The 27,307-nt window shown below is 41.3% G+C and overlaps 2 protein-coding genes across 4 annotated transcripts; one reads left to right on the top strand and one right to left on the bottom strand.

Annotated features, from left to right (window-relative positions):
- The first annotated feature begins 2,069 nt into the window (after positions 1–2,069).
- On the top strand, positions 2,070–5,458 carry LOC139922641 (uncharacterized). Of its 2 annotated transcripts, XM_071913173.2 has the most exons (8): positions 2,070–2,160; positions 2,488–2,563; positions 2,687–2,771; positions 3,085–3,269; positions 3,350–3,446; positions 3,542–3,689; positions 3,945–4,184; positions 5,156–5,458. In XM_071913173.2, the coding sequence occupies exons 2-8, from the start codon at positions 2,489–2,491 to the stop codon at positions 5,211–5,213; spliced, it is 888 nt and encodes a 295-aa protein (XP_071769274.1). In that variant the 5' UTR covers positions 2,070–2,160; position 2,488; the 3' UTR covers positions 5,214–5,458. The 2 variants fall into 2 exon arrangements, with proteins under 2 accessions (XP_071769274.1, XP_071769272.1); XM_071913171.2 differs by lacking the exon at positions 2,070–2,160 and having other exon boundaries at positions 2,458–2,563.
- A 2,003-nt stretch (positions 5,459–7,461) lies between these two features.
- zc3h12aa (zinc finger CCCH-type containing 12Aa) lies at positions 7,462–15,628 on the bottom strand. Of its 2 annotated transcripts, none has more exons than XM_071913162.2 (6): positions 15,525–15,628; positions 14,220–14,697; positions 12,771–12,910; positions 10,621–10,855; positions 10,319–10,425; positions 7,462–10,109 (listed from the first exon to the last, which is right to left on the bottom strand). In XM_071913162.2, exons 2-6 carry the CDS (start codon positions 14,651–14,653, stop codon positions 9,052–9,054), a joined length of 1,974 nt encoding a protein of 657 aa, XP_071769263.2. In that variant the 5' UTR covers positions 14,654–14,697; positions 15,525–15,628; the 3' UTR covers positions 7,462–9,051. The 2 variants fall into 2 exon arrangements, with proteins under 2 accessions (XP_071769263.2, XP_071769264.2); XM_071913163.2 differs by having other exon boundaries at positions 14,220–14,692; positions 15,525–15,612.
- Between the last annotated feature and the right edge of the window lie 11,679 nt (positions 15,629–27,307).

The raw sequence follows: 27,307 nt of genomic DNA, 5'->3' as shown, positions 1-27,307 counted from the left end.
AGAGGTTGAGTGTTTTTCTGTCTCCCTGAATGCAGACAACAGACATACACAATATGCCTGAATGGTGGCTGACCGTGTAAAGGCTAAATATTCACACGCAACAATTAACCATACAGATATTGCCTGGTGGGTCATATTTCACTTGAATGCCCAGCTTTACTTTGAAACCAAAGAGTCTTGCATAATCAATAGAATAACCAACTGGGAAAAAAACGTGCACCAGTTCACGCTTTAATTCCTAATGGTGAGATGTGTGTTCATGCAAGTATGGTTGAATAAAATGTCTGTGGTAAGTAATCCTATTTCCAACTGGTATCTATGAGAGATAAACATTAAATACAGGCAATACAGTGACTGTACATTAAATGAGATGAACCTACTCCAGAATCAGGTGTGTTTGACTCTCAGAACTTCCTGACTTTAGAGCAAGGGGTGAATTACTTCTTTTCATGATCCATCATTATTAATACTAATGTGGTATACATACACACAATGTAAATCAGTTTAAAAGTTCAATGTGCATATTGTTTCTTTCAAAAATGTGTATCTACTTTGAGAACATTTGCTTTTGAAAGAAAACATATTATAACTTAATGTTTGTTATTCAGGATCAGTAAAATATAGAGGATTCATATTAGCATAATTTCACCAACCAAGGAGTAAATACCTAATACAGTCGCTTAAGTTGATATGTTATTAATCACTTTGTCAGTGCTGTGTTTCTTGTTTAAAATGGTGGATACCTTATTTTTGAGCAACACTCAAACTCACATTTTGTCTGCTGACACCCAAGACGCCCATCCAAGTACATAAGCTCCTATAGGTAATTCACATTAGCACTCTCTCGTGAGCTGACTACAATAGTGAATGTAAAGGTGCAGATCAACTTCCACCTATATTTCACCACAAAGGAACAGAAATGGTACTGAAACTTCAGAGGCCTTTTTTTGTATGATTTTTTAAGAGTATAATGTATCACTGGGAATGAAGTGTCACTACCCTCTTGTGGCTAATGTTTGTAATAATCGAGACTTCACAGATATGTTGAAGTTATAGTAATATGTTCGGGAATACAGTATATCCTTAATTGTTAATGAGAGCAATATATAGTATATACCTTATATCCCTTATAACCACATTTGCATTTTTTTTTATGTTTATGCTTTTATACTACAGTATACTACAGTATGAATGACTTCTGATGGCTTCTGATGTAATCTCAATTGCATACTAAATATTTGCCACAATGCCATTTTTTTTTATGCCTTACTAGTTAGCTTTCATAAAATGCAAAGTCTTTTCCAGGAAATTGATGATATCTAAAAGAAAATGATGAGAAATGCAACAGCATATTTTGATTTGCATTGGTTGCCCTGGGAGCATTTAAAACTGAGGCCACAATTTCCATACACAGCACAAAGACCAGGTAACAAAGACATTTCAATGTAAATGTCTCCATATTTACACAAAAAAGTGTAGTGCATGATAATGAAAAGGTAAAGGGGTGTCACGCAATCAAGAAGACAGAACAAACAAACAAACAAAAACAAAACATGAATTGTGGGTCTAAAAGTATGATGTTTTTTCCATGATGATATCTAAAAGAACCTGATGAGGAATGCAACAGAATAATTTGAATTGCAGCGGTCACAATTTCCATACACAGCACAATGAAACAACACAGGACAATGAAGACATTTCAATATACAGTAAATTAAACAAAAACAACAACAACAAAAACATGAATTATGGGTCCAAAAGTATAGTGCATAATAATGAAAAGGCAAACATTAGCTTAGTATGCTGTTGAATCCCCCTTCCTCCCACTGGGTTAATAGTACTGTTGCCTATGGAAGCTCATTCACACTTATTCACATAGACAGCCAGGCTCAGTAGACCAAATTAAGCAGCCTGGATGCAACTGGACTGTGTAGCTGCATGACTAAGAAGATTAGACAAGATTTATCTACCTAGCAGTCGTCAGCAGCACTGCCCACACAGACTCAGTGCATAGCAACAGGTCAGTGAGCCCTGTGCGCTATCTTAGCATTCACCATGGACTAGGACAGAGGCCCATTGAACAGAAATGGGAGCTCCAGTTTCCTGATGACTTCACAAGTGATTATTTCCTCCCGTCCATCAGTCAGGCCTCTGGCAAAGGTTGGTGTCCAGCTCTGTCTATATAGTTGTTATAGTAGGCTTGCGTGTGTATGTGTTTTTGTGTGTTTGTTTGTGTACACACTCATGTATATGAAGCCATAGTGTGGCAGCATACAAACTTACATAGTATACTTTATTTAGAAGCCTGAGCATTGGGGATCATTAGACCGCATTCCTGTACAACAAAGCATACTGATGCATTCTAATGTGGAGATTCATTGCCATTTCAACTGTATTACCTTGCTACTGTATGATCTGTAATTCTTAAATAACAGTAATAACATTAATTCCTGAGTCAGAATACGATGTGATGTGAACGTGCTTCAGCATGATGGCGTGCATCCTGTGGTCTGCATTTACATGGACGTTCAAGGGGATACTGTGCACCTGCAGGTTCCTTTGGGTCAGTGGATGCCCTATGCTATGTCAAATTTGTCCTCCATGTTGTAATTTAGTTGATACAGGTTGGTATTTATGGTAAATGCTTAGTATAATATTGACCAAGCTATGGTTTTTTGCACTGCAGATATGCCCGTACAATGCAATCAAATTCTTACCACGGGAACAACACATTACAAAAGACACAAGCTACCAGCAGAGACAACATGCAGGTAAGAATCCACCTACCAAAATAAAATGAATATAAAAACAGACCAATCATTATTTTCACATAAAATGTCTTTATTTATTTGGTATTGATCTATTCAACATTTAAATTAAAAAAGATTGGTACGTTTCAGTGCCACATGCCTTCATGTGCATTGGTCCTCTTGTTTTTTGGATCATGAAAGAACACCTTCCAATAAGTAGTTGGACATTTTATTTCATGTTTATCCCAGTGGCTCTGGCTCCTACTGTACATCTTCTGAGTATGTTTGTCATTAAATTTATTATATGATTGCATTATTTGACTTGATTTGGCAGAGTCTGAGGGTAAAGGGAGTGCAGCCATACCAGGCAGTCCTGACCGTACGACTGCCCTTCATAAGAGACTGACCAAAACTGAGAAGGAGATCCTGTCTCTGAAGACCAGGATCGCTTGTGAGAGGGCATCTTGGGAAAGGAGGTTTGCAGAGCTGCAGAGGAAACATGAAGAGCTGCGTAATCAGGTGTGTGTGTGTGTGTGTGTGTGTGTGTGTGAGTTTGTGTTTGTGTCTATGACTTAATTCGATGATCTCCTCTTGCTCAGCTGGCCTCAGAAACCGGGATGCTGGTGAAGGTGGGCGGCTATGATGACCGAGGAGAGTCAGGCGTGGACAACGGAGAAGTATTTGAGGAGAGCTCAAGTAAATCATAATCATCCAGATTTAGTTCATTCTGAATTTTTGATGCATGCCTTTGATCTAAATAACAATTTCAACTGGTATTTTGACGTTAACAGGCAGTCCACCACGCCTGTTGTACCATCACAGAGGGTCTGAGGTGTCATCAAGAGGCGACACTTGCGCAAGCAGCTTGTCAGGCAGCCAGTTATCCTTATTATCAGCACTGGGCTCCAGACCCTCCTCCGTCCTGTCCTCCACCACCAGGTACAGCTCTTCATCTTCACTGACTGGCAGTTTTAGAAAACAATGCTTTTTTTCTGGAATATTCCAACATCAAACGTTAGGTATTATTAATAAAATATGCAATTGGATGTAAAAATACCTTCTTTGTAAGTCATATCACTGCTCTTTCTAATGTTAATAAAAGTTCCATAGAATAACAATCATCACCATCTTTGTCATTATATTTCACACTGTCTCACACACTGACTAAGACGAGCGAACCCTCTGTTCCTCCAGTGTGGGGTCATGGAGGGTGTCCCCAGGACCTCACCGGGTCTTTGTCCCCCACTCCCCCATGGACCTGCAGCTGGGTCACCGGGTCAGAGTCATGCTGCCGTCTGGACGCATCAGCACAGGGACGATCCGTTTCCTGGGCCACCTGCAGGGGGAGCCAGACCTCCACCTGGGGGTGGAGCTGCAGACACCTGATCATGGACTGCAAGATGGCAGCCACAGGGGACAGAGCTACTTTGAATGGTAACTGATCTCATTTCCTTTGCTGTGTGAGCACAAGCAACAGGTAGCTTCCTTGTGCCTCAGCATGTGCAATTTGACTTGGAGAGTGTTGGATTAGTAATCTATGAAACACGGAAGTGTCCTCTTTAAGTCACTAAGTGGTGCTTTATTTAGGATTATTCAAATATTCTCTTAAGTAGGCAAATGAAATTCTTCTTTGTGTAATAAATTTGAATACTTTTTGAAAGCTGGATTTATAGAGAATTTGTAGAAAATAATTCAAGTTGATTTACTGGAAGAATTTTAACTTTATTAAACCTGCGCGTTCCGGCGCTCAGCCTTCTTCAGGGTTATTTGTCGTCTTTGTATCTATTGGGGTTAGTTGGGATTTACTAGAAGTTGCCATTTATGCATTCTTAAATCACTGTGCAGGTTTATAAAATACATTAACTATATTTTTCTTATGTGCCAGTTTAGGGTACAGTAGTTGGCTTCTATAAATAATCTGTTGTTGGTCTATGGTTTCCTAAGGCCGCAGGGTTAAATAAGTAACATTATATTACTCTCTGTGTGAATGAAGGCATCATGCCCGCAGGCGTCCAACAGTCACATAATGCCAAGGATTCCTAAGTCCAGACATACTTCAGCTCTGCAGTGGCTGAGCTGAATATGCAAATCTCAGCCCGAGGCCAAGTTGGGAGGCTCAAATTACCACACTTGAGATGTGAGGAGTAGACTCATTTGCCCAGAGTGATAACAAATTTGACTCATTATGGTAGAAAAGGGTTTTTAAATCTAATCTTATCTTCATAAACCCATGTAGTGTGATACAGTAAGCACATAAACTACCCATGTGTACATGGACTTTCTGTGTGTATTTTCCTTTCAGTCAGGAGTTTAGTCCTTGAAGTCAGAAGGGTTTTTATTTCAAGTTAACTCCAACCATGTCCATCATATTAATTTCTTGTTACTTCTGCTTCTGTCCTATGTAGCAAGCCTGGCTATGGTGCCTTTGTACCATTCAACAAACTACTGATGGCCTGGGAATGACAAAAACACAGACATACTGTATCTGGTAGAGCTGCCCATCTGGATGTATGGACAATTCAACAGACTGGAGGATCAACTGAATGCAAAATGCCAGTTATAGTCATGCATCTGATCTGAAGTGTTTGACTGAATTACAGTGGGGATACATCTCATATCAAGGCAAATACTGACAATACATACATGTAATGTGTGTCTTTTAAAACTGTGAAGACATAAATTGAAGTGTTATTCACAATAAAGTAAACAACAACAACTTTCTTCTCTCTTTGTATGGGGCATTGTGTGAGGCTTGGAGGGACAGTAACATTAGACTAGCAAATAATAATCACTTAACATGTGCTGTTAGTCTACTCAAAAAGCAGAGACAATGCATTTTCCAAGCAAAAAAGTCCTCACAGTAAATCACTGAATTGCAAGCAAAAGTTCAAGATTTGAAAGAAAAAATTGGAAATAACAAATTTAAGCCTCAAGAACCTGTTGAGCAATTTAAGCAAAAGGATTTTTGTACTGTCTTGAGTGGCACTCAAATCTCTGCTTTTGCCCGAAGGGATTTTCACTCCTCACAAAGACCTATATCAACACATCTCTATCCATTTCAGCACGTCTTCATATTCCACTTCTGCCAAAACATACCATGTTTATCGCTCTGTAAAGGTCAAATTGTGATGGGATCTGTCTGCCTTGTCACTGACAGAGTTTGACTCGACGTGAGCGTGAAGGATTTACACGATGTTGCCAAATGTGGGAGACAAATTACTTCTCAAAGATAACGTAATAGTTTCAGGCATGTTTGGAAAATATGGAACTGTTTCTGTTTATTTCAAGAGTGGTTAACAGGTACATTAAGCAACTCCTCAAACAGTTAACTAAGGGTTGGAAAGAAAAATGAGTTTGAAAGTTTGATGAGTAACAAATGTACTAAAATTTTTAAAAGACATGTTAAGTTATCCTCCACTATCTTATACCAATCGGCAAGATAGTGCGCTATAACAACCATGTTTACATTACACCCGTGTTTCAAGCATTTCATTTTCAAGCATGGGAAACTATGGTACAAACACTTGCATCATCTCATGAGTGGTAGTATGAGTGTTGCAATGTTCATGTCAAAGGCGTTCTGATGTCAGAGGATTGCATTACTTGAATATTATCTCTGGTTCACTGGAATCCTCTTCTCCTGCTGATAATGACTGTCTGAATGTTTGGCTTGATTCCACTTGATGTTGGTGTAGCTTCTTCGGGATATTGTGCACAGTCGTCTGTGTGCATAGTTCACATTTTTGAAATACAGTCAGGACAGGTAAATAACAGTTAAGAAACAGGTCATGCGCTCCCCTCACAGCATGTACAGAGACTTGACCTGCAGCTTGACTTTCAAAGTACAGATCACAACGCTGTCTTCAGTACAAAACAGTATCAGAGAAGGATGGCCGTATTTAGGCTTTCTTTGTAGCCTCAACTCAGTCCTGTGTTGATGTTGGTGCTGTGATTCTATGAGGTGGGTTGTGTTGTCCTTTGAGAAAATCAGACTGTGTCCATCCAACAGTGACTCCAGAATAGCCACTAAGATTGTTTAAGTCATGTTGGTCTGACCATGCACTGAAGCCAGCAGCACAAGGATACGCTTGCGCGCACAAACACACACACACACACACACACACACACACACACACACACAAACCAGGCTGACCTTTTCCCTCAGACACCTGAAACACACACAAAAAAGGAGTTTCTGATTTGTTCAAGCTTGCAACATGAGTTGTAGAGTAGAAAACTCAAGTGTTTTTAAAACCCTTGGGCTATCCCTGATTTTTGAGAAAAAGGGTGCGTAGGGGACAGGTCTGTGCACAGGAGACAGACCTGTTTTGATCTCTTTTCCAGGATAGAGCGGTAAGGAAATGTAGGCAATATTGCACAGTAAGAGCATTACGTAATGCCGTTGCACTAGATAAAAAGCTATTATGTAATTCTGTTCTTGATAAACCTTGATGAATAAGTGGATGAGTCAGTGAAGGTTATGTTACGCTACAAAAGTGGTGCTTCTTTTAAGTCTACTGAAAAGCTGTATATATATGATCTATGTCTAACTGAAAAGCTGTATATATGATCTATGTCTAACTGAAAAGCTGTATATATGATCTATGTCTAACTGAAAAGCTGTCTAACTGAAAAGCTGTATATATGATCTGTCTAACTGAAAAGCTATATATATGATCTATGTCTAATTGATACACAGAATATTTGAGACTTGAGGCAATCTTTTTATTTCTATTAACATGATTTTCCACATACATGTTTACCTGCATCACATCACGAGAACTAACTTCCTTTTTTCCTCATCTTGGGCCACTACTGAGGCACTTGGGAATCTACTGGACAGACAGTCCAGTAAAACAGAGACAGATTTTGAAAGGTCCATTGTATTTATCCAATCTTCAATCACACAGTAACCTGTGTACTTAGTGTTAACCTACAGTATGAATTATTCTGAGCAGTCTCCATGACAACTGATTGCATTTACAGGAAGAGGTGATGGCACTTAAGAATTCGTATAAATTCCGTTTGCTGCTGTCCAAGTCTCTCTGTCAGGTTCCTGGTTAGATTGAAACTTAAATACTGTTGGTAGAGGATCCTGTTGGTTAGGATCCTCTGGTGGATTTATAGCAACTGAATGCATTGGTTAGAGGCAAGTTAATAATAAAACTTTGCTCCTGAAATATAGCATACTGTAGCTTCATCTTACATAGAACTGTATTATGGAAAAGAAAGTGCTGCAACACTTTCGCAGAACTACTATGTAGCTAATAAGAACAAGTGCCACTTTATACAATGGTTCCTTATTGCATGAGAACTTAATTTTGGACAAAGAATAAAATCAAATGTGACACAATATGCATCAACAGTCAAAACTCTAGAAACTCAGTCACAGCTGTTTTAGTCTAGAGGCACTTTTCATCCAAAACATGGATGACAAGATCACGTTTGACTAAAATGTCATACAAATTACAATTACAATTTCCCATTTGGCAGACGCTTTTATCCAAAGCGACGTACATATGAGATTTTAATACAACACAAGCAAGGATCTAGTCTTGAGAGAACAACGAGAGTAAGTGCCATAAAGCTAAGCTCTGGTCCGACAGGACATAGGTGCTACGAGGCAGTGCATAGAGGCAGATAAAGAGTTTTTTTTTGTTTTTGTTTTTTTGGATTACACAGTCCATCAGGTGAGAAGGTGTTCACTAAAGAGCTGGGTCTTTAGCCTTTTCTTAAAGAGAGGGACTCTGCGGATCGAATGGAGTTTGGTAACTCGTTCCACCACCGAGGAACCACAGAAGAGAAGAGTCTGGCTAGAGACTTAGGGCCTTGTTGTGGTGGCAGCACCAGGTGCCGTTCCTTGGCAGAGCGTAGCGGGCGGGAGGGAGCGTAGACCTGAATGAGGGGGTTCAGGTAGGTAGGAGCCGTTTTGGTTGCTGCTTTGTAGGCGAGTGCATACAAATACAAATGCATACAATTCTGAGCAGATTAAGACATCTTAACTGTTCATCAACAGGAAAGCTAAATCATGATTACATATCCATAAAGGCACATTATACAGTACAGTGGAATGATTTTTGGGAATTTCCCTTTTCACAAAACAAAACATCTAGGCCATTTGCATTCAAATCATTCCACTATACAGACTAAAGAAGCTTCTCAAAAGAGATTCTTTGTTGGCTAAGACATTAGACATGACAGAATTTGACACTTGATACAACTGAGGTCTACAGAAGCCTCTTATTAATTTTGATAGAAGAGGACACAAGGCTACTACCCAGATAGTAGTAAATAAGGATAATCAGAATATCCCTCCCTGAGCCTTATGGTTGAGGATCTCTGCAGCCAGTTTCTCAGCATTCATCAGATGTGGGAACATTTCCATGACTGCATCCACCTGATGGGGGTTGAAGATGGCATGCAGTTTCTTGCGGAGTTCCAACCTTTCCGGGTCAAAGGCAGCGGAGGATGGCTGTGCTTGGGCCCAGGAATGGTACTGATGGTCCCTATAGGAGCAGCGAGGGCTGTGGGGGGGCGAGGAATGGCTAGAACTGGGGAGACTATGGGATGTCCTGGCCTGGGGCAGCGCCTGGAAGGGATCTGACCAGTACTTTTGTTGCTGATGATGGGGGTCGCTATACTGGAGGTGGCTGGGGAGGCTGTAGTGGTGTGGTATACTGGGGGGGTACATATGGGGGGTGTAGGTGTCATATCTGGGTTGACGGTGGGGGTCCAGGTTCGAGTTACTACGATGCTGCTGGTGAGCTGTAGAGGGCACCGCATGGGAGCAGCACCTACAAGATGGGGCAGCGTTGTTCCTCTCTAAATGCACAGAAGGGTGTCTGGATCCAATGGGGGTGGTTTGCTGCTGGGATCTGGACCTGTGGGAGCTGCTGAGGCTGTGCGAAATGTCAGAATACTGGCTCTCATAAGAGCCAAGGCCAGAATCCAGGCACTCATGAGAGATGCTGGCATAGGGGTGATCGGACATGGAGTGCGGCCCAGGCCACTCCTTCTGACTCTGGCCTCCTGCTGTAGAACCAGGTGTGTGATTCTGACTGGTTCTGGGTCCATCCCAGTACAGCAGTGTATTCTCACTAACCTGACCAGGATGTAGGGAACTGCGCTGATCTAGGGACAGCCTGTGCTCCATTTCAAACTCTAGAGAATGGGAATAGGTGTTATGAGCAGGCACAAGATCAGATTGAACCTCCCTTTGTGATAATCTGGAATTTCTCTCCTCTTTTATAGTGGATATCCGGGCTTTCTCTCTCAGTTCATCAGCCAAGGAGAGGTAGGACTGGTTGGCTCGCTCTGGATGGTAGAACTTACATTTGATGCCGTAAGTGCACTTTTTGTCTGAGTAAAACAAAAAAGGAAACAAAAAACTGAAAGTTATAGGTCATCTCATTTTGCAACCACATTCCTTGTCCAAAACATCTGAAACTGTGAAAAGCCTGACAATGCCTCTGTAGTAAGATATTGTGGTAGAAGGGTTCCTCTTTCATTCTTATTTGAGACAGGAATTCATGGGGGCCATTCAAGGCTCTGTGCTAATCATATCTTACCATAAGGACAAGGCTGTCTCCTTTGCTCTGTAGGCAGAGGCTTTTTCCTGAGGAAGTTGTCAAGATTGGGGCCATGGCGACCCAGGGGATCATCTGGGGGCATGAACCTGGACAGAAAACAGTAATGACTGATCCGTGACTGATCATTCACATGTGACAAATAGACTGGATACTTGCTGTTGCCTGATTATTCCCCCTAGACACTACTGCAATATGCCCTCTGGAACCAAGTTGTACATTAACTAGCATTCATGGGGAAAAAAATGTGAAATCTCAGGCAGAGGAACAGGCCAACTGCTTACTTGTCATTCACAAAGGAGAACATAAGGAGCCTCTCCTCGATGCATCTCTTCCACTCAGGTCTCTCTCCTTGGAGGTCACGGTAGGTGTCATTGGATACGATCACGCCGTCCGACTCGTACGCCAACTTGACGATGAAACGGTCGTCGTAGCAGACCACCCGCTTACCCCCGACACGACGTGATGGAGTGAAGACCACTATCTTCCTTTTTTCAAGCTCCATCAGGACATGTTGATCTGAAAGGGCAAATATTTATTCCTGTTAATCATGTGCTTGAGTCACATGGCGGTGGAAAGATAGTGTCAAGGAAGTACATTTTCTTACAGTATTTAAATTTTTTTACACTGTATTTAACACTTTAAGAATCTCTGTTAAGAAAAACAGCTGCATGTCAGGTTTTCATTGCAACTTATATGTAAAGTGCGTAATCATATACATAGATTGCATAACATGGCATACCTTGAGCATTATGAACAACCAAACATTCACACTACAAAGACGACAAAGCTTATGGAAACATGCAGTGAGCACATATCCAGAGACCCAGCAATCAATCACAGAGAGCAAATGAAGCTAGTGACGGCATTACATCACCAGTACAAACACCACAACAATCACTATATTTAGTATGTACATTATATCATATTACTCCAACTACAAATTTAATTAATGGAAACATAATACATACACCTGTGTGTGCACAGTGTTTTAAACAGATGAGAATTCAAATGAAGTGCAGTATTGAAATCGGTATGGATAAACAGGAGGCTAGGTTACATGAAAGCCAGACATACGGCTCAACTATTGATTCAAAAACAAAACATTTTCCACAGGCTCTCACAAAGTGCTTCTACTTTTCAGGGTGACTGTCACTTAACCCCTTGCCATGCTTGACTGTCAGCAGTTAAATACACAAGTAAACTAGGTGTGGAAGAAAAACACAGCTGTACTTCCTGCTGGGGATTTCCCAGGAATGACTACAGGGTTATTTTTACTTCCTTGTGTGAGGGTTGAAAATAGAACCTTTGGATTATTCCACCCAGACTTTAGAGTTACTAAATCATGAGAGCCACAGGCACAAGGTGATGATGCATCAGCTTCAAAAGGATGGTCCAATCCTTCATTATATTCCCACTGCCGTTGGATTTGTCAGAAGGGCTAGGCTTGTTTAGGTTAGTATGAATACCTAGAAATCACGGATGCATGAAGACTGAATAGAGGGTTACTTTTCTACTTAAGGAGGTGGTGTAGGTGAAACCATAATATTAATCTAGATTTTTAAGAGCACTCACAAACCCTAAGGACTCAGCTGCCACAAATGTAAATACAGATACAGCACAGACCTTCATTATATGCGGCTGGCAGAGACTTGGTAAGAATGCCATACAAACATGGAAACAGGTATAGCAAATATTGAGCTAATTTCCTGAAGTATGCTGTACATATTACACATGTTAATGACTTGGCTATATATATATAAACTCCAATCCTCTATCCAATTGAGTAAACCTCTGTTTCACAGCCTCCACTATGTTGCCCAATACCTTTGGCGTGAGCTCAATAGTTTTGCCTCACTGACAACATAGAAGAAGATTATATACATAGATGCTTAACAACATAGTAAACTGTGTCTAATTATATCAAATAAGAAAATATGATTACAGCTCCAGTGTCACACCACTACACCATTATAAACACATGTATAGCTGTGTATAGCAGCAACATTTGGAGGACAGTTTTCCAGTCATCTGGTATCGAACATCATTACATTGTGACAGATTGGATTTTTAGTTACACAAACATTTCTTGGAAACAGAGCTGCTCTGGAGGCAAAAATAATCTCACTGGTTATAGCCATACTAGGCTATAGATACTGTATCTAGGTGAGCTAGTTAGCCAACCTGCTGACTTTCCAAGATCATGACTGTCAGGGTCATGAATGAGTGAAAAAACAGAAGTCATTGCCATTCATATTTTAACCAGAGCTCCTTCTTTGCCATTCAAGTTAGCTAACTTGCACACTGCAGTTGTCTTGCCCCACCCGTTGAGGTTTAACCCAGCCAATGAGATCATTTCTGCCTCTGATGAATGTTTGTATGACTAAAACTCCAATCTGCTAGAATGATAACCATCCTTCTGCTCAGTCCTCACCTCTGATGGGGGCATCAGGTCTGGGCTGCTCCTTGCGCCAAGTGGGGACAAACACGGTAATGGTGGTGTGACCTCTGTCCAGGAAGAAGTTCACTGCCAGCTGGATGCCTCGGCAGGAGAACACTTCCTTGTTGCCATGACTGGGGAGCAGCAGGGGAGAAAAAATGAATAGAAATTACTGTAAATGACTCACAATGCTGACTTGAAAACCTATTCACACATCCTGGAAGTGAACTATTTCACAACACTCTGAACCAAATTGAAACTGAAGTAGTGGAACTTTCAAACAACAAACTAATATCTAAAGAATTTTGTCAAAACATAGTTACAACAATACCTGGACTTGCTGAATATGGAACGGGCAGCCTGCCTGTTAAAAGACTTTGACAAGGGCCTGGAGGACCACTGGGACACTGTCCGCAAGTTCCTTGTTTGACCATATAGTAAATAGTAACTGATTACACTCGCCCTAGCAATTAAGACTTGTTAAGTACTCTCATTTGTTTGTTTGTTTGTTTTTTTTTCTCTTGCTTTGTGTGGCCTGTAGTAAAACCCTTGCTTATTATGTGACCACTTTCTATATCTCAGGTACCTGCCTCCGCTTGAGAAGGCTTGTATAAAGAATGTATAAGAAAGAAAAGCCTGTCGAATGTTGTTGCGGGCTCTGGGTGTCACCCTTGCATCCCCCCCCCCCATGTTATCTTTATTTCTGTTTTGTTATGCAGTGTTGTCTTTCGTATTACCTTGTCCATTGCGTGTTTTGTATAATGATGAAAATGTACAATAAAACTCTTAATATAAAAAAAAAAAACATAGTTACAACAATGACATTTCTACATAAATTCAAGATTTGTTGATCACGTTATAGAGGTGGGTTGGGTCTTCCTGGTAAGGGAACAGACAATTATAATTAGTCTAGTGTCTGAGTGAACCTTCCCTCAGGCTGTTTCTATGTATGTACTGTACCACACCTCCGCCTATATCAACTTAGAGGTGGAGATTTTGAGGTGTGTGTCTAAGATTTGCATACTGAAGCAGTGACCTTAACAAGAGCATGCACAGGCAGGGCTGTAAACGCCCTTTTCAAAACTCAAGGGACATGACAATTTACGAGAATGCATGTTTCAGGGTCAGAGTTCAATGAGAACATGACGATGAGTGATAATGGTAGTTTGAAACATGTCGTTTTACAGGTATTTTTGCTGTCCTCTTTTAGAGGACGCCACGACAAGCAATGGAAGCTTTGGATGTTATGACCTAGCCTTCATATGTAGTGCTGGATGTAACACATTTTCTTCTATTAGAATTGGAATGCCTCTTTATTTCAGCTCGGGGTTATCAACAAATATGTTCAAGATGGCCTTCTACACCGAGGCTAAATCTTCTTCTACCATGAACAACACTTCTAAACACACTAAATACTTAGTAGCACTCGCCATTGGTGTTTACCTCATGGCCACATTGCTGCCATCGATGACAATGGGTTTCAGTCCGGCCTCTGTATCCCTCCTGTCCTCCAGTTGCGACGGTGGTAGTGGCGTGACTCTGTGGGGTCCAAGGGCCCAACTGGCAGCCAGGAGAGGGTCTATCTGGCCTGTGCTCCTCTCATCGCTGTCGGGATTGGGCGCGTGAGGTACAGCGCTGGCCCTGCACCTCACCAGCTCTCCAAGCATCGCGTTGGTGTCTGTGCTCAGGCCTAGCTTCCTCAGAGCGGCCCTCACCTCCGCTGAAGTGTAGCCCAGTTTCCTGAAGAAGTCGACTCTGAGTTCCTGGAGTTCCTCGTTATCTGGCTCCAGCTGGACCGAAGCCGAGCTCTGGCTGGGAAATGCCGGATCCATCCTGGAGCATCTGGGCCTCTTTTTCTGCACTTGGGTCAGCAGCATAGGACACTTACTGCATCTGCCTGGGGATAATATTCATGGCTGCACTGCACAGAAATGACATTTAATTAGGGATGCATGTCCATCTGATGTCATTTACAGGGTTTTCATACATTCCCACATAGCTGCATTACTGCTGTTATTATTGAACCCTCTCATAATGCTGTATTTCACAATTTTTCATACTTGCCATTCATACATTTCTAATGCTTTTGACACTGTCAGTTAACAGTTACAACTTGACATTCAGTCAGTAACTTAACAACTTGACATTGTCAGTTGTCATAAAGCATTGTCAGTTATCCCCATTTGCTACGGCATTATGTATTGCCTACTAGTTTTCTTTGCTGTATTCTATTACTATTTTGCTGCTTCAGTGACCCACTTTCCCCACTGGGATCATTTCAGCTTTAATCTTATGTTGTGTTATGTTATGTTATCTTATCTTATTGTCAAGTAAGGTAATGTTAGCCTGTCAAATCTATCAACTTACATTTGAAATTCATTAGAAGTGAGAAGGCATAATGTTGGCGTGGGAAATGACAATATCGTGCTTAGTGGCCTATTCCGCTAATAAGACGTTTAGCCTGCTCAGCTTTGTTCCCAGCCTCTGTTAAATCAGAGTAAAAGACAGCTGATCAAAACAGGAAGAAACGCTATGCTGCTTTTACGCACAAATAGTGCAGCGTATGTAGTTATTGGAGCGAACATTTCACCCTACATTAGAGAACACAGTACAATAACACCGAATCTACCGACTAAGTGTCTACCTGATACAGGTGACAAGACACGTATCTCCAAGGGAACATTTCCACTGCGAAGCGGTTGGGTAAATCATTTCTGTCTCAACAAACACACACACACGGTAACTCACCTTTACTGTTCTTAGCTGTTTCCTTTCGTGTTCCATTTATCACACAGAAGTAACTTATAACTCCTCTGTTCCGAAGTACAGTAACTTTGACACGGCTCTGACTTAGCACCTCCCTCTTGGAAAATGATTTCTTCCCCTCTTCCTCTAGACGTAGAGCCGTGTAAATTTGCATACATCCGAGATAAGATAAGCTCTTCCCTTGAGCTGTCAGTCACACTGTAGTTTTCACACCACTGTGTTTCCCCTCCCCATAAGATTTATTCTTTGGAATATAGTGCTGCTATTGTGTGTATTTAAAGGCAGGATGGCCTAATTGGTTAGTGCGGTTGCTCCCTTATAAGGAGCTTCGGTATTAACATGGTATTATAAGGCAATACCTGCCGTTGAGCAGGTAAGTGTCGTTGAGCAAGACACTTAACCTCTACCGGCTGCAGGAGTGCAACACAGCTGGCTGAACCTGAGGAGACAATTTCCACCTTGTGGGATTAGTAAATTATATCAAATGAAATTCACTCTATATGTGTTGTGTTGTTATAATTGTTGGTTTACAAAAATAGGAGGCAACCATTTACATTTAACCAACTAAAATAGTAATACTGCATAACCTGCGTATAGCCTTCACAACTATAATGTTTAGCAGCCTACGTATGGTTGTGCTACTACTTTTCCCCACTAGATGTCACCCTTGCCGCATGTTATTCTGCTGGATGGCAAAGCTCACCTCTCACCTGAGAGATAAATAATGAAACTCCATGGCTGTTGGTCTAGGGGTGGGTATGGCTTGACTAGGCTGGTGGTTAGGTTATGTGTGCGTGTGTGTGTGTGTGTGTGTGTGTGTGTGTGTGTGTGTTTGTGTGTGTGTGTGTGTGTGTGTTTGTACACAACCCTTTGTGTACAGGGTTAACGGCACGGTTGAGCTGGGATCACACTGCGTAGAGTTGGTTAATGGCATATACAGAGTTGAGTTCCGGAGAGTGGAGAAAGTAATCAGGGCCAGTTGCCAGGCGGTTGCCTCCTCTGAGGGCCCACACTGCTGGTCCCAGGTGTCTGCAAGGCCTGATATTACTGCAGGGCAATGAGCTGCAGCCAGCGACGTTGAGTAGGGGCGGACACACACACACACTGAAGCACAGATGGAAAGACAGACAGACACACACACACGCACATAAATTCACACCATTCTCCAGGCTCTCTCCAGCCATCAGGTAACCACTGAAAGGCTTTATATGTGGGAGACGATCCAAACCCAGGCCTTGTGATAAGTGCATTATGAAAAAATACCAGTTGTATCACACTTGGCACGAAGGACATTTATATACTCTTTTATTGAATTCAATTTGTAAAATCTCCATTTAGCATATTGTAGACTATTGCTGAGTGTATTGTTTTGTAATTTATGGCTAGGTTATATTGGAAGGCACTATTGACATCCAGAGATATAGGCAAAGCTGTAGTTCAGTTCATGCAAATCTTGAACCTTGCTGAGTATCTAAGTGGCTGAGATTGGATGACATTAGTGTAGTTTGGGTAGTGCGAACATCAAACGCCTATTTCCTTAACATCTTGGGGGAGACATTGCCCTGCTCAAAGGCATATCTTTTTCCTCCAGGCAGGTGTAGTTTGGCAAGGCTTGTTAAACCTGAGACAGTTGATCAAATATTCAGCCAGGCTCATTGTGCTACTGAGAGCTGCTGGATGTGGTTGGGATAGTGCTGCGCTGATAAAACCAGCTTTGTAGTGCCTGAGCGCTGGCCCCTTTGCTATTCCTTTCATTGACTGCCCGGGTCAGCCGTCTGTCGCAAAAATTAATTTTTGTATGATTTCTTTAAAAAGAGCCAAAGTAAAGAAAAGGCAGCCTTTAACTGGAGTAATCCATCTTGCGCCAATGGTGTCAGAGTGATTCACGATTTCCAATTTAGCCATGGTTTGAATCTAAAGTAAATCAGGCAGGACGGCTCCACCCTTTGTGCAGCCGGATGACAAACCCTCTGTGACAAGAGCTTTCAAATGAACATATCCCCTGCATTCATCTTGTTCATTTCTTACTTCAGACACCCCACTGCTTGTCCTACATAGATCAGCAAGCAAAGACCTCCTGGCATTGTGTGAGTCCAGAGGAGGTAAGGCATTATACTGGCTAGGTGGGTAGCACTGATAGGAGACTGGACAAAGGAACAGTACAATCGAGAGGCCCCAGGTTTTGAGTCCTAGTTTAATTAGTTTTGCTTTGATTAGTGACAACTGAATTCCCAAAGCAGAATCTAGAGTATAGAATTGCAATGTAGCTACTACTTCAGCTTTTCTATTCATGGACATCTAATGCCCTCTAAGCTATAGTGGAAGCAGTTGTATTTATATAGACATTATGTACACTAATTTGTTTTGGGTTTTCTTAATTGGAACACTGTGTGGGAGTTGTTTGTCAACTTTTTTTTTGCTGGTCAGCAATTAATTAACAGAGTCTATTTTTTGCTTTCTTGAAAATGGTTTTCATGCTCTCCCTGCGGTCTTCCTGTATTTTCATGCTGCCAAATGAGGGGGAAACACTGTTGCCGCTAAGTGACACAATCTTTGCATATACAAATTATCTTGGTCTCTGTTTCATTACATAATAACAATAAAAACAGCTCTCAGAAAGTAGAAATATATATATATGTAAAAAAAAGAGTACATTTGAGTAAATACTTCTATCCATGGCACAGTGGCTTCTATTTCCAAAACCATGCAAACAGTTGCCTCTTTCTCATACTTAAAATATATGTGGTCCAGCCAGCCATAGATCATTTAAAGATCATTGTGTATAGGTGCGTTGGATCCCAGTGCAGCTCCAGCCCTTGCAGGTGTAACCTCAGCATGGTGCCTTGGCCTCGACCAGGAGCACCAACAATACTCTGATTAATTGTTGCTGTCAGCCCAGGTTTAAGCCTACCTGTTAGTCTGCATATTACTCATATGTGCGGCAACAAAGGCAAACACACACAGAAATTGCATGCAGACACATGGGTACACAGAGGTGCATACAAGTATGCTGGGTCACACACAAACGTACAGACATAGGCACCAACACACACGTACACACATGCATGCATATTCCCACACATACACACGTGCAAGCATATTCCCACACACACACACACACACACACACACACACACACACACACACACACACACACACACACACAAACAAAGCCCCTTCCACTGCCCAGCCCCATGTGTGATAGCAATTCATGCTCAGGCAGTCAGGCAGCGCTCCAAGGTATTCATTACTATTGATGTCAGAATCCACAACAAGAAGTGATGGCTGAACCTCCTGCAGTCTGTACTGTTTAAAGCCGAGCTCCTCTCCCCCAGCTGTTGCTCTCTGTCTTCACTTAGGGGGGGAGACTGTGATGATTAATTCACTCTCTGCTGGGATCCCAGGGAAAGAACCTGGAGTTTCTCCTGAAGTGCTTCACTCATATTGTAATCATGCAGTTACACAATATCTGTACTGTAGACCGACACTGAAAAATACCTGTACCAAAATGGGAAATCTTGATGGACTCACATTGTGGCGTGTGTGCCACTGTGCTGCTCAAACTAGATTAAACTGATGGCCGAGTTCAGCATGTTTGCTCTGAGTATTGTTTGGACCGAGCTACTGTTTCTCTAGGTTTTCTCCTCTTTCTTCATGTATTTACCACTGCAGGCTTCTGGACTTGTGCTGCGTCATTCATGTATGTGCTGGTCTGTATTATAATATTAACAGCTTTGGAGCTAAGCGTTGGATTGAATTGTTCTTGAAAATTGTGACATCTAGTCAGTCTTTTGAATACAGCTTCCTAATACACGCTTGAATCTTGAAGTGGATTTACAGACTCTGCTGCAGAATAATGGTGCACACTCTCCCTGACCCCTTCAGTACGCTCCGTCCTACAGTGATGAATGTGACTCACAACATTTTGATTATCGTAAGACAAACTTGTGAAAACACAAAAGAGGAAAAACAGCTCACTCCGGTAAAAGGCTCTAGTGTGCTTAAGAGGTGTTGGAAAAAGAAATAACAGCCATCAATTTCAACTGTCGGGTGATTTCTTTTTTTTTTTTTCTTTTTTTTTGCCAGTTTATACCCACAGGGTCATGGTGGGGTGTTGACAGCTCTTGTGCTCCACTCTGTATGTGTGGGCATTAGTTTGCTGTCGGTTGTGCCACCATGGGGCGACTGTTGCCATTAGCTGTTAGATTTCTGATTCACACCCAGTGGGAGTGGGCTCTCAGGAGCCAGGCTGCCAACTGGCTGGGATAACGCAGGCCTTGGTCCCTGCTTTGTCCTCACTGTAACCGCTTATTCAACTGAATCCGTATCGCTCCTTTCTCTCTGGCCTTTATATCTCTGACCATTTTCTCTCTTCAACCCTTATCCGAACACAACCCAGTGCCAATGTCTGTCCAGTTCAGAATGAATGTGACTGCTGCCAAAATGCCTGAGAAATAATATTTTGTTTTGTCACAAATTTCCTATGGACTGCTATACTTCTTTTTTTTTTTTACAGTAAATTCCCAAATTCCCAGTTTGCTTTGAAAGAGATACCGAAAATACTGATCTGCAAAGGACAGATTGACATTAAGCAGGGCAGACTTCCTGGATGGATGGATGGATGGATGGAAGGATGGATGGATGAATAGATGACTTGATGAGAGTCCATAAAAGAGCTGTTGAAGTGTTGGATTTGATCATGGACAGTATGGAGAATTGGTGTGTTGTACTGTTAAATGAAGAAGCTTTACCCCTCTTGTCATGATTAATGAAGTTCTTTGGATATGACAACTGACTCTCCAATAGCTCCATTAGGAATGCCCCCAAAAGATTAATACGGTTACCCACCCCATGGACCACTATCATGGTTTTTACTATGTGTGCTTTGGGGACCATATTGTGTGATTTTGATGAGCTCTAAATCACTTATATTTTCCATTGAGGAAAAGGCCCAAACCACTGAGAGAAAATGATGCCTCATTTTTGCTGGGTTTATTTTCCGACAATTCAGAGCCTTTAACCCAACATCAGGCTTTGTTTTCCTCTCCTCAGCGATGTGTAAAAATGTAATTCTTCCTTATCATGACCCAAACATGCAGCCATTCATCCAGCGTCTGCCAGTTTTTATTTGCTCGGCTTCAGTTCACTTGTCAGCTTCATGCCATGAATACCTGAAATGGAATTTTGAGTGGTTAAACACAGGTAGTAATTCACAATTTTCTCTTCGCTGAAAATGATAAGCATAGAATACTATTCACAGAATTCTTACCTTCAAGGATTAATAGGGTTATCATTTCTTGTTATTTTATGCAATTGTATCCCCATGCACTTTTGTAGAAATTCTAGATAAGTGCATAAAATCAACAGTAAATAATGCTAATGGAAAGAGCAATTAGAAAATGTAAAAATAGCAGGAAACAAATGCTATGAAGGGAGATACATTGCCAATAGTAGTAGAATTGCTAATATTATTACTGATTATACAAAGGGAATTGCACTTAGTGTGTCCCTACACATGAAGCAGCCATTCATTTATGACCTAGAAGATAGATAATGAATAAATCAAATGGACATTGAGGTATTTCTAAGCAAACATAATACATGGATCAAATTGATATGGTACAAAGTGAAGCAGCATCAACAGCTGTAACCCTTGAAGCAACCATGCGGACGGTCCAGATTTGCTAGGCATAAGCAGTCTCAATCTCCTGTATAAGGGGGGCGTGAGGGAAATAAGAAACGTTTCAATTACAATATACATGGAAAGGGCATCATTGCAGCAGGATTGATATGTCATTCTAACAATGTCCAATTAAAAAGGGAGAATGCTTCCATTATTCTTCTATTAGAATACCCATGCCTGAAACTGCAGTGAAAGACATGCACCTCCTGGTTAAAGGTGGGAGTCCATCAGGCGTGAAATTAGTACAGCACACATATAATAATTCATATTTCCCCATGGCCCTCATAATTTAGTTTTGCAATTATATTGTGGTTTTTTTTTTTTAAATGCAGAGGAAATGTGCAAAATTATATTTTTATGATGGGTTGTATTTTTTTTTAATGATATGATTGTTTTGAGTCTTGCAGAGAGGAAGCTCATTTTTGACCCTGACAAGCACTGTGTGCATCTCAACACTGAGGATGCCTATCAGCAGATTACTCAATCATTCATGAGTGTTGAGAAAGGCCACTGATCATTTTCATATCTGCTCACGTTTGATGATGTTTTGTGCATTTTTATAGGAATTTCTAGGAATCTCATTGTATTCGTCTTTAAAAACGTTTTGACTACAGTTGTGTGTGCTCTTTTTTTTACTCACTGGGAGAGAAAAGTGGATACCGGTTTCCATGAAAATGAACTTTGCTTGAGTATTATATCTGCCTTGTAACTGGTATGAAAGGAACACTTATGCAAAGAGAAATGGCCTGTGGGGTCTTTACCATGACCCAGTTCAAACTTTGCGGGAGGCAAGCTTGCACTTCATGGGCTCGCTTCTTCGCGAATAAAGTGGAAATGATGGAATACATTAATGCCAATGGAGGACTCTGACCTGACACATAAATCGATGCCAATGAATATGTGCTCGACAAATCTAAAAGAGATGGGTAAAGCATTCTGTTAGTTCCCAAGTGACAAGACTGGGGAATAGCTCAAGTGCTTAACAATAAGGGAAAAAAATACAGGCTGATTGAATCCATGCACTCCCACTCCTCTAGCTACTACATTGGACCTAATTACCCTGTGTAAGCGGCAGCCTGGGGATAAGCTGCATCTGAATACTCACAACTGTCTGTTATACCTCACAATTTAAACCTGCTTAACACTGGTTATCAGCATTTTCTCCTGCTTCAAGCTCCCCTTCCCTTTTCTGAATAGGATAATTGTCTTGATATGCTCATCACGTAGAGCATGAAATGGTGATTCCACCTTAATTATCTTCCCCAGGGGTCATTGCTGTGACTTCGGCAAAGTAAATAAAGCAGCTCTGCATCCACACAGACAAGCCCTGCAGTGTTAGTTACCCGCTGCGCTATTTTAAGTCGAACCCAAATGAATGCCTCGTTCGCCATAATTAAACAAGCCACCTTGACACATTTCGACAATTAACTTTTAATCACTTGGATCTTCCTAAATCAAAATCTTATGGTTGACGTTTATAACTCAGTCTTCTGTGTGGCTGGGGCGAAGGGTCAGTCTCATCAAATGAAATTTAAAATAAACCACGTGAGGTGATTGAGAGTGTGAGAGGAGCCGGTCTCGTCTGGTGATCAAATAAGTCGTCTCTACAAGACGGAACAGAGTGTGACTTGCCACTAAGGAACTCAGCCATTACTTGCCAGTTGACAAGTCATTAGATTCATGGTCTGTGGTGTTATTTTCCTTTCAAGACTGTATACAGTTGAATAAATTACCTACCTGTGTAATATCATTTAGAGAGAGGGAGGGGAGAGACAGAGATAGAGAGAGCAGAAATACAAAGTATATATGAAGAAATAATATTCCCTCCATCATATAGTCTACAAAAAATGATTATTCTAGGTGGTTCCAACAAACTGCAGGTGGTTCCCATAAACCCTCTCATCACCTATTTCAAGCATTCAGCCATTTCACTACTCAGATTGAATCCCCATGACAAAATCAGTAATGTCATTGATGATAATAAAAGCAAAGAAAACAGAATAGTCCATATTGACGTTCCCATCTGCATATGCCTTATCCATTCTTCTCACTCCTGAGCAAATTAAACTTGAAGTCAAACTCGGGACATTTTCTACACTGAAACCCAATTACACTCCATTTACTGTAGACAGCCAGGCACACTGCACCCCGCATTTCAAAGGAAATCTCTACTGGCTGTGTCATAACTTAAGCGTTTTAGCAAATTTAAGATGATTCACTTCTCTCTGTTTTGACTTCCAAGAGCACCAGCAGACAAATACAATGACATTAACTTTATTTCTCAGACAGCTATATTGGAATGGATGAGTCACTTGGTTTGTTTGGTAACAAAAGTGAAGTAATCTATTAAAATGTGTCTGGAGAAAGATACTGGGTCCAAATAGAGGGCATGATAATAGATCAGCACATTTATTTATACTGTAAAATGGTCTATAAAATGAAATAAATTTGAAAAAAGCCAAAACAAATTGTACAAATAAACTCCCAATAGGCCGACTGAATCATTAATACTCAGATCAATTATGTTTTTATAGTTCTAGTTCAAGCTATCAAAGGCATATTGTGTAATTATATGCTGCTTTTGAATCAACAGAATTGAACTGAGGAATAGAAAAACACAGCAGAAAATAGTAGTGGTGAAAAACTAAGAAACAATTTGTAGAGGAGGACACACAATATACTCAACAGTTCATGCACTAATGTTCATAAAGTTTAATCAACCTTCACTCGTCAAAACACCTACATGCAAGATAGACGTGTACAAACAGGATGCCATGCACTGCTTCGTAAAGACAGACTCTTTCATGTATCGCAGACAAAAGAAATCCACTTTTCACCTTTTGCTACAAGTAATTTGCATCGGTATATTAAGAGAAGACGAGGTACCAGATTTAGAACTTAATAATGACCTGGTTGGCTGTACAGTACGTCCGATGAGAGAGGAAACACTGTGGAGATAGAAGAAGTAAGGAGACTAACCCCGCCTGCTGACTGGTTCTGCTTCCCAAGTGGGGAGGGAGAGCAGGGGGCAAATATGGCCCCGAGACAGAGGGTCTGTCACAGTGTAGCCAATGCCAGGCTGATTTCACGGTTGACGTCCCCCAGAGTAGAGAAAGATGTGCCATGCTTACCTGTTAGTATATTCTCCACCAACAGGGGTCACTCTGTGTTTAGGTAAAAACACAACCAGCCTCTTATGAAAAATAGTAGGAAGAGGGGAGAAGAGGGTAATCAGGATGCTGCAAAATGAAGGTGAGTTTAGAGGGAAAATCACACTGGTAAGAGAGCAGGTGGTCAAGGGGGAAATGACAGAGGAGATGAGTATGGACATTTTGGGAAGAACAGATTGATCCAGACAAATTAACCAAACAACAGTCAGATGGGTAGATGGATAGGTAGACAAAAAAAGACAGATGGACAGAGAGACAGCAAGAGCAGGGGAAAGGATGGGTGAAAAGGAAAAAAAATAAAGATTGAAATGGGAGGAGATGGAGAGACTCCAGTGGGCTGGATACCATTTGGCACTCAAGTCCTCTAGTGTTTTGCTCCTTGAAAGCAGGTCAGTGGACAGACTGAAAAGTGCCAAAAATTCCACCAGACTCAGTGACGGCTATAGTGATATGATCCTCAGGGAGCCAACAGGATGGATTAGTCCATTTTTATTGTCTGGCGCACTCACCAACAACCCTGTCTGCTCATCAATCATTCACAGTATACTCCTATTCCCCAGTAAGCTGCCCCCTTGTCCTCTCTTTTCTCCTTCCAAACTCTCCCTTTCCCTTTCACCTGTTCTCTCTCATTCTGTCTATTCTCCATTGTGAGTCCTCAGAGTCTCAGAGCGCGAGTTGAGTTACATTAAAGATGAATGGGCAGGGATCATCCCGCAGGATCCGGTTAAAATTTTTGGAGTGAAGTCTGTTTCTTTCTCTCTTCACTTTTCTCTGTTGGTTATACTTAATGTGAAGTGAGAGTTAAAGAGTGTCTTAAGGTAACCACCCTCCTCTTCCCTTCACAATTAGCAAGAGCGTAACAGGCATAGGGCCCAGTGTTTTTCCTCACAATGTCACGTTGTCAGGACAACTCTTGGATTGAGAATTCGAGTTTTATATCATTGTTTACAGCAGCACTCTAGTTAGAATAGAATAGAATAGAATAGAATATTGCCCACAAAAGTGAGGTGTAGACTCATCTGGAAAAGAAAACAGACATCAGTGCACAGGAGATAATACATAGCCAACTGCAGCACAGTGTCAGCGGCAAAAGCTGTGTGGAAATAACCATCACCATATCTGATGTCCACGGGTCCATAGATTTGAAGTCTTATCCAAATATTTGAGATTTTTATGAGGCACTTAAGCTCACTTGGCCGGCAATAAGCCTTCATTTGATGTGGGTTAATATCTACAACATTTACTCAGACTTAATATAGCCTAGCCAGCTTTGTCTGCTCAGCTGCCTACCCTTGAAACCTGATTTTTCGGCACCAAATACAATTAAGATTTTGTCTGTAGACCAATTCATTTCTCTGCAGCAAATGAGTAATGAACAGCCACCCAGTTTATTGTAATAGGTTATGATTCTATAATGCATTGCATCCTGTGTAAAGTATTTTGGCTGGCAGCCCTCTGGACAATTCCATCACCCCCCAACATTATTTTTAGCTTGGACAGAAAATGAATTATTGTTTCTTTCTCCAGACAGAGATCGCAAAGTAATTTCACTGTTCCCCCTCTTTATTTGAGGAGCAAATGAATTTTCCATGCAAGCCACCATGCTCTCTCTCCTTTCCAACAGATGTTTGAGTGTCTGTGTTGCATCCTGGGTGATTAACCCTGAATTTCGTTTTGCTAAATTTGGATGCTCCAGATTCTGCTCAGCACCGTCATGGGATCTAAGTGCTAGCATAGAACAGTGAGGTGCTTCCTAATCTATTCTTGATATCTGGCACTCGGTTTTCGTCATAGAAATACCTTTCCAACCACAAGAAATAAGTGATATGAAGCACAAATACATGGCATCACCATGCACAATGTCATAGTCTATCATTTAATGTATTGAGAGTGAATTTGCCCTCTCAGCAACCTGCTCCATTATTCAATTTAGAAGATGGAATGGCTTAATACTGCACGTGATTGTGAGACACGTCACAGTATCCTCTAATGTAAATAACCATGTCAATACATATTGGCAAAAAATGTGCATAAATGAATGATAAGGTCGGTAAATTATTTTAGGAGTGTCTGGTCTTTGGGAACACCTCTCAAAATACTCAAAACTGGGATGTGTCTGTACTCTATGATGTAGCCAAGAGATGCTCTCAAAGGAAGTGTGTGTGTGTGTGTGTGTGTGTGACTGGATTGGCTACAGCTCCCCTGTGCACAGTTAAGCTACAAGAGCTCCCCATGTCGATATTAGTGTTTACACTCACACACAGCCATGACTCAGTCTGTTACGTCTGAGGATGGACGGTTAATCTTGCCTTATGTCCCTCTTAACATCCTTGGCAATTGGCTGGATTTATAAACTAACGACTCTGTTATTGTAGACAAGTGGGACCAGCAATTAATTCAACACTGTTTGGCTGCAGTGAATCATTTACTTATGGCATTTTCCAGTGTTGCTAGCCCTCAACTCACCTTGTGGTTACAACTCCATTAATATGATGTTCAGTGGTCTGGCCTGGTCAGGGTGTTGTTACTTTAATCCAATTAATGATTGGCCCAGTTAAGGATCCTGTTAATGCACTTGTTTTTAAAAGAATGCTGTGTGTCGGCTACAACATATTTCACATTTTATGATAATGGTACATTTTGTGAGCTTCATGCAGGGCTAGTTGGATGCTCAGTCTTATGTGCTGGGAACTGCACAAGCTCATCGAAGTGGTTGAGTTGGGAAACCCCAATCTGAACAATGCAATAAAACACTGAGAGCACTATTTTTATCCAGCTGGTTCTGAGAAGTGAAAATGTAAGGAACATCAGGAGGTTTTTCTACAGGTATAAATGAAGGCTGAAATGCTGAATGTAGTCCGTGTTCCATGCAAATCTCTGCCTGTACAAACCTCAGTTATTTGAACACAAAA

This window comes from Centroberyx gerrardi, chromosome 12 (assembly GCF_048128805.1).
Source record: "Centroberyx gerrardi isolate f3 chromosome 12, fCenGer3.hap1.cur.20231027, whole genome shotgun sequence".
NCBI classification, from domain to species: Eukaryota; Metazoa; Chordata; class Actinopteri; order Beryciformes; family Berycidae; genus Centroberyx; species Centroberyx gerrardi.
The sequence above is the reverse complement of the archived record's forward strand: the minus strand, read 5'-3'. Positions and strand labels throughout refer to the sequence as shown.